This window comes from Moschus berezovskii, chromosome 7, assembly GCF_049115385.1.
Source record: "Moschus berezovskii isolate FMDL1 chromosome 7, NW_MosBer_1.0, whole genome shotgun sequence".
Classification (NCBI taxonomy): Eukaryota; Metazoa; Chordata; class Mammalia; order Artiodactyla; family Moschidae; genus Moschus; species Moschus berezovskii.
Genome location: NC_142466.1, coordinates 70,158,313 through 70,171,344, shown reverse-complemented (window position 1 = coordinate 70,171,344; position 13,032 = coordinate 70,158,313). Strand labels below are relative to the sequence as shown.

Genomic DNA, 13,032 nt, shown 5'->3' with positions numbered 1-13,032 from the left:
ACTTGTGGTTTAGGAAGGAACGAGTGATTGCTTTAGCAAGGTTTTCAATAGTTACCGGTACCTCCATACGTGTATTTGAATATCCCTCGCTCTGACATCTCTGGTGAGCGCTACAGCTGCGTATCTAACTGCCTTGTCCATAGCCATATGAAATTTTCTCATGTCTGAAACGGAACTTTTGTCTTACTCTCCTGGCCTAATCTGTTCTTCCTTCAGTTCAGTTCAGTCGCTCAGTCGTGTCCGACTCTTTGCGACCCCGTGAATCACAGCACGCCAGGCCTCGCTGTCCATCACCAACTCCCGGAGTTCACTCAAACTCATGTCCATCGAGTCGGTGATGCCATCCAGCCATCTCATTCTCTGTCGTCCCCTTCTCCTCCTGCCCCCAATCCCTCCCAGCATCAGGGTCTTTTCCAATGAGTAAACTCTTCGCATGAGGTGGCCAAAGTATTGGAGTTTCAGCTTCAGCATCAGTCCTTCCAATGAACACCCAGGACTGATCTCCTTTAGGATGGACTGGTTGGACCTCCGTGCAGTCCAAGGGACTCTCAAGAATCTTCTCCAACACAATTCAAAAGCATCAATTCTTCGGCGATCAGCTTTCTTCACAGTCCAACTCTCACATCCATACATGACCACTGGAAAAACCACAGCCTTGCCTAGACAAACCTTTGTTGGCAAAGTAATGTCTCTGCTTTTTAATATGCTGTCTAGGTTGGTCATAACTTTCCTTCCAAGGAGTAAGCATCTTTTAATTTCATGGCTGCAATCACCATCTGCAGTGATTTTGGAGCCCCCCAAAATAAAGTCTGACACTGTTTCTACTGTTTACCCATTTTCCATGAAGTGATGGGACCAGATGCCATGATCTTAGTTTTCTGAATGTTGAGCTTTAAGCCAACTTTTTCACTCTCCTCTTTCACTTTCATCAAGAGGTTGTTTAGTTCTTCTTCACTTTCTGCCATAAGGGTGGTGTCATCTGCATATCTGAGGTTATTGATATTTCTCCTGGCAATCCTGATTCCAGCTTGTGCTTCTTCCAGCCCAGCGTTTCTCATGATGTACTCTTCATATAAGTTAAATAAGCAGGGTGACAATATTCAGCCTTGACATACTCCTTTTCCTATTTGGAACCAGTCTGTTGTTCTGTGTCCAGTTCTAACTGTTGCTTCCTGACTTGCATATAGGTTTCTCAAGAGGCAGGTCAGGTGGTCTGGTATTCCCATCTCTTTCAGAATTTTCCACAGTTTATTGTGATTCACACAAAGGCTTTGGCATAGTCAATAAAGCAGAAATAAATGTTTTTCTAGAACTCTCTTGCTTTCTCCATGATCCAGTGGATGTTGGCAATTTGATCTCTGGTTCCTCTGCTTTTTCTAAAACCAGCTTGTGGAGAAGGAAATGGCAACCCACTCCAGTATCCTTGCCTGGAAAATCTCATGGACATAGGAGCCTGATGGGCTGCAGTCCGCGGGGTCGCAAAGAGTCGGGCACGATTGAGTGACTAACGCACACAAACTGATAGGAACTGTAAGATGCTCAGTTATTTCATGTGCCACTAAAAAAGATCACTATGAATTATGCTATAATTTGGTGTTTTCTTATTTAGAATTTTATTTTTAATTAAAGAACTGTTATAGATTTATGTAAGCATAAATTTTTATTGTAAACTTGTGGACACATAAAAAGGAAAAATGAAATAAATTGGGTTATTGTATTCCTAAAAAAATAAATAAATAAAACCAGCTTGAACATCTGGAAGTTCACGGTTCATGGATTGCTGAAACCTGGCTTGGAGAATTTTGAGCATGACTTTACTAGCGTGTGAGATGAGTGCAACTGTGTGGTAGTTTGAGCATTCTTTGGCATTGCCTTTCTTTGGGACTGGAATGAAAACTGACCTTTTCCAGTCCCGTGGCCACCGCTGAGTTTTCCAAATTTGCTGGCATATTGAGTGCAGCACTTTAACAGTGTCATCTTTCAGGATTTGAAATAGCTCAACTGGAATTCTATCACCTCCCCTAGCTTTGTTCGTAATGATGCTTTCTAAGGCCCACTTGACTTCACATTCCAGGATGTCTGGCTCTAGGTGAGTGATCACACCATCGTGATTGTCTTGGTCGTGAAGCTCTTTTTTGTACAGTTCTTCTCTGTATTCTTGCCACCTCTTCTTAATATCTTCTGCTTCTGTTAGGTCCATACCATTTCTGTCCTTTATCGAGCCCATCTTTGCATGAAATGTTCCCTTGGTATCTCTAATTTTCTTGAAGAGATCTCTAGTCTTTCCCATTCTGTTGTTTTCTCTATTTCTTTGCATTGATCACTGAGGAGGGCTTTCTTATCTCTCCTTGCTATTCTTTGGAACTCTGCATTCAAATGGAATATCTTTCCTTTTCTCCTTTGCTTTTCATTTCTCTTCTTTTCACAGCTATTTGTAAGGCCTCCTCAGACAGCCATTTTGCTTTTTTGCATTTCTTTTCCATGGGGATGGTCTTGATCCTTGTGTCCTGTACAATGTCACGAACCTCCGTCCATAGTTCATCAGGCACTCTATCAGATCTAGTCCCTTAAATCTATTCCTCACTTCCACTGTCTAATCATAAGGGATTTGATTTAGGTCATACCTGAATGTTCTTCCTTCAGTCTTACCCATTTCAGTAAATGGCATCATCCATTCTACTGCTTAATCCAAAAACGTGGATAGGAGTTACTCTTAGGTCCTTTTCCTTCACTTCCTAAAGAATAATCTATCGGTAAACCCTGCCGGCTCTACCTTCAGAACAGATCGGAATCAGATCACGTTACTCCTTTGTTTACAGCTCTCCAGTGACTTTCTGTTGTAAACTCCATAACCTCTTCTACAGGGTTTTACTCTCATCACTGTATTCCAACCACTGTGACTTCCTGCACCTGCAGTAAGTCAAGCTTGAGGAATTTATACTATTTCCTTTGTCTGAAGATCTCTGCTCCTAAATCTGTATGGATGGCTCCTTGTCTCAGTTCAAACGTCGGGCCCTTAGTGAAGTCCTCCCTGGCCACCCAATCACTCTTACTTCGTTAGACAAATATATTGTATATGTCATGTGCCAGGCTGTGTTCTGGCTGCAGAGGTGAATGAAAGAAGACTCTTGCTTTCTTAGTGATGATGACTCATTCAGGAACCAGCAAACAATGCAATCAGGTAGTGAGTAAAAGTGGGAGAAGATGAGATGAGGTGGTGGATGGGGCTTTGTAAGGACCTTGGACTTTATCCTGGTACATTTAGAAGCTTTTGGAGGGCGATCTGACTTATTTTTTAATAGTTACCTCTGAGACTTCCCTGGTGATCCAGTGGTTAAGAATCCACCTGCCATTGAGGGGACATGGGTTCCATCCCTGGTCTGGGAAGATCTCACATGCTGCGTGGGGCAACTAAATCCTGCGTAAATTTACTGAGCTTTGAGATCTAGAGCCCGGCAAGCCACAACTACTGAAGCCTGGGGACTTAGAGCCTATGCTCCATAACAAGAGAAGCCACCACAAGGAGAAGCCCCTGCACCACAACTAGAGAAAGTTCGCGTGCCGCAGCAAAGACCTAGCACACCTAAAAGTAACATAAATAAAAATTTTTTAAAAAGTTACCTCTGTGGCTTCTACAGGAACAGGGCAGTTTGGCAACTGTAGTAATTCAGTCAAATGATGGCTTGAAGGAGGCTGGTAGTGAAGGTGGTGCACTGTGGTCTGATGTATTTCAAAAGCAGAGTTGATAAGCTTTTCAATCATCTGAAAAAATAAGGAAATGAGAATCCCGAAGTTTTTGTCTGAGTAACAGGAAGAATAGAATTGTTGTTTACTGAGGTAAGGAAGACTGAGGAAGAGCAAGAATTTGGTTTTAACTGTTGCATTTGAACAGCTTCCTAACCCTCACCACAGTCCTGCAGGGTAGATACTGTCATCCCCATCTGGGATAGAAAGCTTTTGGGAATTAGAACTCAGAGAAGGTAAATAGCCTGCCCAGGTTCACTTACTTGCATCCAGCTGCACCACAATCCAAAGCCCATACTTTCCCTAGTCTTCACCTTTATCACTTGTAACATTTGCTTTACAAAATAATGCGTCATGTTGGTGTACTGTATTCCTTTTGACAAGATTTGGCCACGGTAGCAGTTTGTATATTTCTTTTGGCTCATTTCTTTGAGCTTCCCTGGTAGCCCAGCTGGTAAAGAATCCGCCTGCAATGCGGGAGACCTGGGTTCTGTCTCTGGGTTGGGAAGATCCCTTGAAGAAGGGAATGGCTACCCACTCCAGTATTTTGGCCTGGAGAATTACATGGACTGTATAGTCCATGGGGTCACAAAGAGTCGGACATGACTGAGAGATACAAAGTGTAAGTTTGACTAACTAAAATAAGGCTCTCTAGATAGTTATTTCTTCTAAGGAAGGGAATTTGACCAGCTCAAAAATTAGGGGACAAAAGAGAAAAGTATTTAAAATTAAAGGTACTGCTGCTGCTAAGTCGCTTCAGTCGTGTCCGACTGTGCGACCCCACAGACGGCAGCCTACCAGGCTCCGCTGTCCCTGGGATTCTCCAGGCAAGAACACTGGAGTGGGTTGCCATTTCCTTCTCCAATGCGTGAAAGTGAAAAGTGAAAGTGAAGTCGCTCAATCGTGTCCAACTTTTCACCACCCCATGGACTGTAGCCTACCAGGCTCCTCTGTCCGTGGGAATTTCCAGGCAAGAGTACTGGAGTGGGGTGCCATTGCCTTCTCCGAATTAAAGGTACTATAACACACAGCTTGTTTGATTTTGGTTGCACCTGGTACTTTTTTTGGTATGTTTTCCCCTAAATGTTGGCATGGCTTACCCTCTAATTCAGGTTTCTGCTGAAATGTTTCTGCCTCAGAAAGACTGGAACTACCCTCTGAGTTCTAAAGAGTCCTTCCATCACTCTTGTCTCCTTACCTTGCTTATTTGTCTTCATAGCCCTTTCTACCATCTGACTTTTTTTAAAAAAAAAAAGCAGTTTAATTCATTTGTTTACCTCCTCTCTCTCCCCACTGGAAAGTAAGCTCTAAGAAAGAAGAGACTTTCTCTGTTTCTTTCACTACTACATCTTCAGGGCTTAGAACAGTGCAGGGCATAGAGTTGGTGCTAAGTAAATATTTCTTAGATGAACAAGTGAATGAATGTATATCTTGGGCTATTGGGCCATGCTCATTTGCATAATTGATTTACTTCAAGTAGTAATCAAAGACTTGGACATTGTTTTTCCCTTATTTCTTAGGTGACAGTTAGCAGAAAGGAACCTACCACAGCTGGAGCCAAACCAGATGCCTTCTTCCACTTCACCAGACCAAGGAGATGATGACCTGGAGGCCTGTGTTTTAAGGTTTTCAGACCTGGATTTGAAAGACACGAGTCTTATCAATCCCAGTAGCCGTCTCAAAGCAGAGTTAGATATCAGTACAAAGAAGAAATACTCATTTGCAAAGAAAAAGGTAAAATTGCTGTTGACGTTTCAGGATCATGTAGGTACAGTTAATGTAGATACATCCAGAAGTAACTCATCAAGGTTGTCCTCCAGGGAGTGGAGTGCTGGTGAGACACCAGGCTGCTGCCATGTTCACAGTAAGTTCTAGTCAGGTCTGGTCACATTTGTCACTTGTAACATTTGCTTTACAAAAGAAAGACTGAACCATGTTGGGTACAGTGTCCAGTGATTAACCAGTTCTTAGTTAACCTTAGTTCAGTGCCAGGCAAAGGAGGATCATGGGAAGGTATGGCTCGGAAACACCTAATTTATGGTGGAGTACTTGACAGATTCCAGATAGATGGGCTCGATTCCTTTTTCCACCTGGGGTTATGGGAAGAATCCCAGGGGCCTTAGTCATAGGAGAACAGACAGGTGTTAGGGCAGCTGCTGTCTAAGACTCCTGATCTGGTCCAGCTGTTAGGGCTCGGTTGGTTGGGAGAAGGAACAGAGTAGCTTGGAATGCTGCAAGCTTACCAAGAATTGGGTTACAGTGTGGTAGTATGGATGCTGTTCTTCTGGGCCATTTATGATTTTTTCAGGGATCATTGACTAACCCTTCTCCTCCTGCCGAAGCTCAAAGGAAAATGACTTGACTGAACAAATACAGTTGAGATTTAGTTTTCTTACCTCCAGGCTTTTGTTCCTCTTGCAAAATCATCTTATATTGGCTCCACGTCAATGAAGAATAGATGTCTCTTCTTATAACTTCTATACTCCACCCTTCTGCCCGCATCCCACACAGATTTCCTTGAAAATGAAACCCAAAGGATACAGATGTTTTGCTGTTGTTATTTTGCAATGATTTCAAACCTACAGAAAAGCTGCCAGAATTCTGTGGAGGATCCCCTTTGCCAGCAGCTCCATTCATGTTTCATCAGTTGTCTCAAATGGCTTTTATAGATCCACTCTAAGGTCACATGTTTAGTTGTTATGTCTCAAAAAGTCTTCAGTCTGGACCACTTTCTCATTTTTTTCCCCCTGAAATCATGATCGTGACTTTTTAGAAGGTGATAGTTATGTGTAGGACGTCTCTCATGATTTTTCACTCATGTTTCCTTGTGATTAGAGTCAGGTTATGGTTTTTGTTAACAAGACTGCCCCACGAGAGACACTGTGTTCATCTGGCTGCGTTCTGTCAGGCAGTCACAGTGCCAATTTGTCCTGTTACTGGCGATGTTAACTTTGGGTACCCAATTAAGGAAGTGCCTTGTCAGATTTCTTTGCTTTAAAATTATTATTTTTTCCCTTTTAGTTATTCAGTATTTTACGGAAAATAGTTTGAGACTATGTAAATAGCCTATTTCACAATGAACTTTCATCTGCTAGTTTTAGATCCATTGGTGTTTCTTTGCTTCAGGTGATTATTACTGTGATGGTTTCTAAATGGTGACTTTCTAATTGCTTCATTCCTTCTATATTTCTTACTTGGCATTCTTCTGTAAGGAAGAGCTTTCTTTGCTCCCAATTTATTTGTATCAGTGTGTATTCAAGAATGCCATTTTATTCAGTGGGCGATAATCCATTATCATCATTTTTTATTTTGATTCTCAGATCATCTCAGATTTGGCTGGGATTCCAGCTAGTATGTATGTCTTTTTGACTTGCCCCCATCATTCTTTGAGCATTTCCTTACTTTCTGATTTAACAAGATATTTCAGGGTCATATTGTTCTTTCTCTGTCTCATCCCTGGAGTCAGACATTTCTTCAAGGAACACTGGTTCTTTCTGATGGAAGTGGAAAACCAAAACCAAGGGGCTAGATAAACTCACTTCTACTAAGATGCTGCTTCTCTCAGGACATCTGGTAGACAGAGCTAAGAATACATGGTGGACAGAGCTGAGAATCTATATAGATGAAAACTCATACATCTCTATATATCATCCTTTTATATTTACTTTCATATCAGTATAAACCAGATGAGTTCATACTCACGGAACCTTCAGTTCTGTTCCCATATCACCAGGTTTATTCTCTCTCCTTAGATTTGTAACTTCCCTATATGATAAAGTTTGATGGCAAACCTAGCTCTCTGTAGTCCCAGTATGTATACTTAATTGCTTATTCCCCTGTATGCAGTCAGTCTCCCCGCTCTGCCACGCTGCCTCCTCCATCAGGGCCTGCCTTCCCCACACAGGCCTCACCCGCTCTGAGCTACCTTCCTAGCTCTGGCCTGCCTCTCTCTCCTGAGCAGACCCCACATGGGCCCTGACTGCTCCTGGATCCTCAATGCCTTGTTCAAAAGGCCCTAAAAGACCAGTAGCAGGCCACATTCACACTGGGCCTCCTGGCCTCCCACCTCACTCAGGCCTGCCTAAGGACTTTTGATGAAGGAAGACGGGAGGAAAGAAGGAAAAAAAATTCAGATTATATACTGCATTTTTTAAAGGATCATGACTTCTTGAGGCCTCAATGATGCTAATGAGGCCTTGGATGCAATACCTTACATTTATATATAAACTAATAGTCATAGTAATTATTGATGTACAGTAATTGTCAACTGAAATAATTGTGTAATGCTCAGCCTGTTCCTTGTAAAAGTGTTCTCCTTCTTTCCTTCTAATTGTTTCCTTCTTAGTACCCTCAATTAGAGAATAAGATTTGAAGTTCTAAGTATAATACAAAGAAGCACTCAAGTTGACATACTGCTCTTTTTTTTTTTTTTGGCCTATACAGAATGATCAACTGCACGAGAGGCTAAAAAGTGCCCTCCAGTGTAATTTCAGACTACCCCATCCTGCTTCAGTCTGGCACAATCCAGATATGGTTGTGTACAGATTGAGGAAGATCTAAAAATGATGCTCCATATTTATAATTATTATTCTTCAGAGTGCCTAATTTTGGATGCTTTACAGTAGTCTTCAGATGCATTAAGAAAATTGTTTAAATATTACATTAATATAAATTGTTATATATTTTAAACAATTTTAAACTATATAAGCACTATGTGTGTATGTATATAAGTATAATATAAAAATATTAATACCTTTCTTTCTAGAAAGCAAGAAGGAAAATATCTTGAAAGACTGATAATCATAGATGCCATAAACCGTACCATAATGTATAAACTTCAATTTTGACATCAAAAATCACCATAAACAAAGTTGAAAAACAAAAGACAAGCAAAGAAACAAATTTGAATAACTATGATCAATAAAAGGTCACTAAAACTACTTACAAATCAATAAGATAACATGCCACAGTAGAAAAACAGGCAACAGGTATGAATAGGCAAACTAGAACACAGAATCAATATGAAAAAATATTCAACCTTACTGCTAATCAAAGATTGGAAAATAAAAACAGGGTATTTATTTTGCTTTTTATTTGGGTCAAAATTGAAAATACTGACTACAAAAAATTTAATACTGATAAAATGCTGTGGATAAAATGGAATCCTCATGCATTGCTGCTGAATGTATAAATTGATAATGATTTTTCAGGTAGTCACTACTTAATCACAGTTTATTTAAAATTTATGCTTCTTCACCTCCAAAATTTTCTTCTAAATATTTATTCTAAGTAGATGGTTAAAGTATAGAAAGATGTATACTGACATGCTCCTTCACCATTGCTTATAATTGCAAATATTGGAAACCAAAAAAGCTCATTCATTTAGAGTTGGTTAAAAGAATTATGGTACATCTATAATTTTCTCTTGTTTCATTTTTTTTAACAATTCGCCTAAATCCTCTTTATAATACAATAAAGTTATCTTCCAAAAACCAAATCAAAACATTTGGTACATTTCTTTCCATGCTTTTCAATATACTTCAGAAAATTTTTATTTATTTGGCTGCATTGGGTCTTAGTTGGGACTTGTGGGATTTTCACTGTGGCTTGTGGCTCTAGAGCACACAGGCTCAGTGGGCTCAGTTGTCCCATGACCTGTGGGACTAAGGATACCTGGACCAAGGATCAGACCAGCGTTCCCTACACTGGAAGGTGGATTCTCAACCACTGGACCACCAGGAAGTCCCTCAATGTACTTTTTTATGTAATTGAGATTACATGATATAAGGAAATTTTATTCAATTTTTTCCATTTAACAGTATACCATAAATATTTTCCCATGTAGTTTGAAACTAGCTGCTTAATATTCCATAGTAAGTATATTCCATAATTTCTCTGACCATTTCCTTTTTGGAGGAAGTTCAGTCTCAGGAAGTTCTGCAGAATTGTAGGAACTAAAACTAGAAACCCCTATGGGAAAAATTTCACTGAGACTTTCATTCTAACCTAAAACCTAAGGTTATTTACTAGTGACATATTTGAAATGTAATTGCAGGCATTTGCCCTTTTCGTTAAAACTAAAGAAGTTCCAGCACCTCCTTGTGAATGTAAAGAAAAATGGTGGAAATGCTGTCAGCAACTATTTACAGATCCAACCAGCATCCACAGACACGTGTCAACACAACATGCTGATGAGATTTGCCATGAGACTGCTTCTGTTTTAAAGCAGCTGGCTGTGACATCGAGCACCTCCAAGAGTCTTGAGTCTGCAGACAGAAGGAACCCTTTCAAAGACGACCTTACCCGTAACCAAGAAGTATCTACTTGGCTCCCTGATATAAGCTGCTTTAATCCTGATGAGCTGAAAAGGTAAGAATTTCATTCTGTACCTTTTGTTTCATTGAAAAATGTTTTTCTAGTTGGAATGAGATACCACCCATCCACTAAAATGGCAGATCCTTAAGGCACAGAATTTCTCTACCACCTAAGCTAGGCCCATAAACATGTTCTGTGTGTAATAGAAGACCATAGCCTATGTAGTAGCGTTTACCTATGCAGCTGGCAGTACACTCTAGGTATCTTGGAAGCCTATGTCTTTACTTCTCTCAGGCAAGGTAAAGAACAGAAAATGTTATTTCCAAAGAGAAGTCAGAAGGCCCAGGATGTTCATGATTCCTCTACCCTGAAGTGTCAGCTTAGAAAGGGGCTTTTATTACCAGATGTGGTTTTCTGAGCTGAATAAGTTTTAGAAAGTAAGTTAACTTTTAGAACTAAGGCATAGGGTTAGAAGTTTAGATCTGCCTTTGAAAACCTCACCGCATCATAATATTATGTTACTTGTAGAGGACAGATTTCTGACTTTAAGGAATTCCTAAACTATTCAGTGAATAGAAAATGCCCACATTTGATACACTTTTGTCACTGGTCTTAATACCAGTTCCTTTTGCTTATCAGAAAGAAGAGAAAGAAAGAGAACTGAACTTGAAGTTAGAGTTGAGCTATTCACTAAATTCTTCATACCTTTACATCCTTACCTCTAAAACTGGAAATAATGCCTGCTCTGCCTACTTCACAGAATTGCTCTAAGAATTATATAAAATGCTGATGGTAAGAGCTCACGTGAACTGTACAGTGCTATACAACTGTGGTCTCTTCATTTCTGTATGGACCTGCTTTTTAGTTAGAAAAACAAAAAGGATACACAAAACATTTAGCAGATGGTATAAGACAAGCTATGCAATTATCACTTAAAATTGTGTGGCTCAGACGATAATTTGTTATCAGAATTTAGAGAGAGGAAAACAGATACACTAATAGACAAGCAGGTGTTAGAGGAGACTAGGCCCTGAAATAAGAGGGCATTGATGAGACAGTCACAGAGTTCAGAGCTGGATGGGACCTGAATGACCATCTGTGACAGCACTCTCTAAAATATCTCTTCATCACTAGCTCTGGAGGGTGCTCTCAGGTATTGAAAAGAGGTGCTAAAGACAATTAAATTGGGGAAACATTAGGTTAAAATATTCTTTTTTTGCAGAGCTTCCAAGAGCCTTCAATATATGAGGGGCTTTCACTGTGACCTTCAAAGAGGGAGATACTGTCTGCAGGATTTCTCAGACAGGTGATTTCATGGAACAGCTTCAGAGCACACTTTGAGAAAGGCAGTTTATGTCAGTTCTCTGGTTTTACAGTTGAGGAAATCAAGGCTCAGGGATAAGACCCACCCAGGGCCCATGACTAGTTAGTTACAGTCAGCACAGTGCGGTGGGAAGAGTATGGATTCTTGTGTCAGAAGACTGGTGTTCCAGTCCTGTCACTTTGTATCTATTTCATGCCGGATGAACTGGGCTCAGTTCACTGAGATATAAAATGGGGATGATAATAACCTGTCTCATGGGTAAGAGGATTACATGAAAAAATAAAAGTGAAACCTTTTTGTACAGAGAGAGATTCAGAACTGATACTGCCTTTTCTTAGAGAATAAGCCAGAATGGACTCAAATTTAAAAAGGGGTCATTAATATCTGTTTCATGGATATGATGATTAAACAAGGGAATCAAAGTAAGCTCACTTTTTAGAAAGGAAGGAGTTTGGTGCAGGCATTGTCTTCTTTAGAGAAAATACAGACCAGAGTTGCTTCTCAATCCAGGAGGATAATGATAGTTAGGAGCCAGGGCAGGCATGAGTTGCTCCATTAGGCCTTCCCTCTTGACTCTGCCTGAATCTGCTTTATGAATTGTAGCCTCTTCATGCCAGTGACTCAGTTGCTCTCTCCCTGTGGTTTTCTTTTTATAGTGGCCAGGGCAACGATGAAGGGGAGGTGCTACTTTATTACTGCTACTGTGACCTGAAGGATCCCGACTGGGTGTGTGCCTGGCAAACAGCTCTGTGTCAGCACCTGCACCTCACGGGCAAGGTAACACTTTCTCCCTTATCACTTATCCTTCACAGGGCTTATCTTGCTTCCACCTTGGTTTGCTTGTTACAGAAAGGATTCACCAGTTGGGTTCTTTGAAATGAGTGAAATCCTGCTAAGCATTTAAATAGAATACTAAATAGCTATTAACATGATGTTTTCTATTGGTGGGAATATAAGTTGGTACAGCCACTGTGGAAAACAGTGTGGAGAGTCTTCATAAAACTAAAAATAGAATTACCATATGATCTAGCAGTCCCATTCCTTATAATAATATATATCCAGACAAAACTAATCCAAAAAGATACATGCACCCTTGCATTCATAGCAGCACTATTCACAGTAGCCATCAACAGATGAATGGATAAAGATGCGGTACATATACATATACTGAGATACTACTCAGACATTAAAAAAGAATGAAATAATGCTATTTGCAGCAGCATGGATACAACTAGAAATTATTACAGTCAGTGAAGTCAGACAAAGACAAATACTGTGTGATATCACTTATATGTGGAATATAAAATATGATATAAATGAACCTATCTATGAAACAGAAACAGACTCATGGACATAGAGAACACTTGTGGTTGCCAAGGGGGAAGAGGCTGGGGGAGGTATGGAGTGAGAGGTTGGGGTTAGCTGATGTAAGCTATTATACGTGGAATGGATAAATAACTAAGTCCTACAGTATAGCACAGAGAACTACAATCAGTATATGTATATATATTCTTTTCCATTAAGGTTTATCATAGGATACTGACATTACTCTGCTGTACAGTAGAAATTAGTGCAACATTGTAAATCAACTACACTTCAGTTAAAAACAGTATTTTATAAAACTATATAAAGGCACAGACCAAGGAGTA

The 13,032-nt window shown here is 40.1% G+C and overlaps 1 protein-coding gene across 2 annotated transcripts in view; it reads left to right on the top strand.

Annotated features, from left to right (window-relative positions):
- TSTD2 (thiosulfate sulfurtransferase like domain containing 2) overlaps positions 1–13,032 on the top strand; it is a 31,233-nt gene that overhangs the window by 458 nt on the left and 17,743 nt on the right. For both annotated transcript variants that reach the window (XM_088837998.1, XM_055427102.2), the window contains exons 2-4: positions 5,265–5,478; positions 9,800–10,113; positions 12,040–12,160. In XM_088837998.1, coding sequence (XP_088694124.1) covers positions 5,311–5,478; positions 9,800–10,113; positions 12,040–12,160 — 603 coding nt within the window. In that variant the 5' untranslated portion in view covers positions 5,265–5,310. The remainder of the gene's footprint in view (positions 1–5,264; positions 5,479–9,799; positions 10,114–12,039; positions 12,161–13,032) is intronic.